The sequence below is a fragment of the Belonocnema kinseyi genome, chromosome 7, assembly GCF_010883055.1.
Source record: "Belonocnema kinseyi isolate 2016_QV_RU_SX_M_011 chromosome 7, B_treatae_v1, whole genome shotgun sequence".
NCBI classification, from domain to species: domain Eukaryota; kingdom Metazoa; phylum Arthropoda; class Insecta; order Hymenoptera; family Cynipidae; genus Belonocnema; species Belonocnema kinseyi.
In genome coordinates, this window is record NC_046663.1 from 2,535,226 (window position 1) to 2,538,059 (window position 2,834).

Sequence of the window (2,834 nt, forward strand, 5' to 3'; positions counted from 1 at the left end):
TGAAATCCTAGGAAATCTTATAAAATCCTGTAAAATCGTTTAATATCTTCGAAAATTCGATAGAAAAATTTTTATCCTAAAACATTTCAATCGCTTTGAAATATTTTCAAATTATTGAAATTAACTAAAAATTCCTTCGAATCTTTTAAGATTTCCTAAAATATTTCAAATACTTGGAAATCCTACAAAATTCCTCATTTTTCGGGAAAAAATTCTTTGAAATCCTCTTAAGTATTACAAAATTCCGTAAAATTCTATGATAATATTTTCTAAAATCCTGGAAAATTTAGTAAAATATATTGAGAACTTTAATATTCAATAAAATCATTAAAAACCTAAGAAAGCTGATGAAATCCTGTAAAATTTTTCCATATCTTCCAAAATTTGATAGAAAAATTTTATACAGAAATATTTCAATTGCTTTGAAATTCTTTCAAAATATTGAAATCATCTAAAATTTCCTTGGAATCTTTTAAGATTTCCTAAAATATTTCAAATACTTTAAAATCCTACAAAATTTCTCATTTCTCGTGAAAAACATTCTTTGAAATCCACTGAAATATGATAAAATCCCATAAAATTCTATGGTGATATTTCCAAAAATCCTGAAAAATGTAATAAAATACATTGTGGACTTTAAAATCGCATAAAATAATTGAAATTTTCGAAAATCTAATAAAATCTAATAAAAATTTTAAAAATCTCTTTAAACTTCATAGGTCCTGTAAATTAATGAAAAAATAAATAAATAAGAAATCCCTTGGAATCTTTCTAAATTCACTCAAATATTTCAAATTAAAAAATCTCTTTAAAATACCTTCAAACATTTAAAAATACCATAAAATCTTTCTAAATTATCCGAATCTATTAAAAATTCCTCGAAAAATTTAAAAATACCCTGAAATATTTCAAAAGAATTCAGAAAATTTCTTAAACATAAAAATAGGGCACGTTAGGAAATACAGGAGCCAGTTTGTGAAACCTGGAATGATTTTAATGAATTTTTTTTTAATTAAAAAAAACAAATTACCTCTGGATTCGGGTTGATATCAGCCAAAACAGATTCCGTTTTGAAGTAGGCTCTGATCACTTCCTTGAGATCTTCTGATTTCTTTTCAATGTCTTCATTGACACTGAGACAGCCTTTAATGGAAGCGAGACTGAAATTGTGCACCGCCGAATAAATTGCTTCGATTTGTTTGAGGCACTGAGTCTCCTGCGATTGACTCCGTTCGGCAAGTGCGTTTAGTGCTGCGTCCTTTTCTTCGTCGGACAAATCTCCTGGAGCTTTTACTCTCAGACCCAAATTTGAAAATCGCACAGATATTGCCGAGCGTTTTGGTTTTCCAGCGACTATAGAAGAGAAATCGATTTTTTCTGTAGTTGTATTTTATTTAAAAATTATATTTAATCAAACTGTTATTTATATTAATTAATAAATTATTATTTACAAAAATTATTGAAGTTATAAATAAGTTTTAATAATACTAAAATATAATTATCTGTAATTATTATAATTATTATTATTATATCATTGAACCAAATCAATCTCTCTAGGCGTTTTAATCGATGCAAAAAATTCCCGATTCACAAAACCTTTTCGGGGTGAATAAAATTAAAAAATGCGAATTCTAAAGCTAAACACTTTTTTTATCTGCAGTAATAAAAAATAGAATACAAATTCAAGCACTAAAAATGGAACTCTTGAATTTTAAACTTCTTAAATTAAAACTTTAAAGTTTTTTAGGCCTAAAAGTTTGTAATCAATTGCTCAATAATTTAAACATAAAAAAATGAAAGGTACTAACACTTTTTAATTGAAATTTTTTAAATTAAATGCAGAAAAGTTGCAAAATTGAGAATTTCTAACTTCATGGTGGCCGTTTTAATCAAAGGAAAAAACTCCCGGCCATTTCCCGGTTCGCAAACATTTTTCACGGTCAATAATATTTGACAAATCGAATACTTTTCAACTGAACAATTAAAAATTAAATGCAGTTAAACTGGCAAATTATAAATTTTAAACTTTTATAAATTGAAGAGTTTAAAAATTCAGATTCACTTCTCAAAATATAAATCCACGTAATCATATCCAATGCTTTAAATTGGGAATTCAATCAACGAATTTAAAAATGTTCAATATTATACAATTTTTAACAATTTTAAATTCTAATTACAGCTTAGAATTAGTTAAAAGTTAAAAATTCTCTGTTTAAATCCGAAATTTTAATTCTTTTTGTAAAATTCCTAGCTCCAATTCATAATTTTTTTTCTCGAAAATATCCCGTTTTAACTTAGAATTAGAATTAATTCTTTTTAAAAATCCCTTTTCCAGCTTGGAATTTATGTAAATTTAAAAATTCCCTGTTCCAAGAAAAATTTCAATTCTTTTGGATAAATACCAGTTTCAACTCAGAATTGATTAAAATTTGAAAATTCCCTCCTTCAACTTACAATTAAAATTATTTCGACAAATTTCTTGTTCCGATTCCGAATTTTATTCCTTTTCGAAAATTCTCCGTTTCAACTAAAAATTAGAATTTTTGGTAAAATTCCCTGTTTCAATTCATAATTTTAATTTTCTTAGAAAATATTACGTTTCAACTTATAATTGGAATTAATTCTTTTTAAAAATCCCTATTCCAGGTTGGAATTTATGTAAATTTAAAAATTCCCTGTTCCAAGAAAAATTTCAATTCTTTCGGATAAATACCAGTTTTATCTCAGAATTAATTAAAATTGGAAAATTCACTGCTTCAACTTCGAATTAGAATTATTTGGAAAAATTTCCTGTTCCAATTCCGAATTTTATTCCTTTTCGAAAATTCTCCGTT

At 25.6% G+C, this 2,834-nt stretch overlaps 1 protein-coding gene across 1 annotated transcript in view; it reads right to left on the reverse strand.

Moving 5' to 3' along the window:
- The window catches only part of LOC117175905 (ATP-dependent DNA helicase Q4-like), a 16,793-nt gene that overhangs the window by 6,379 nt on the left and 7,580 nt on the right, over nucleotides 1-2,834 (reverse strand). Inside the window, exon 2 of the mRNA XM_033365738.1 lies at nucleotides 1,031-1,353. Within this exon, the coding sequence (XP_033221629.1) occupies nucleotides 1,031-1,353 (323 nt within the window). The remainder of the gene's footprint in view (nucleotides 1-1,030; nucleotides 1,354-2,834) is intronic.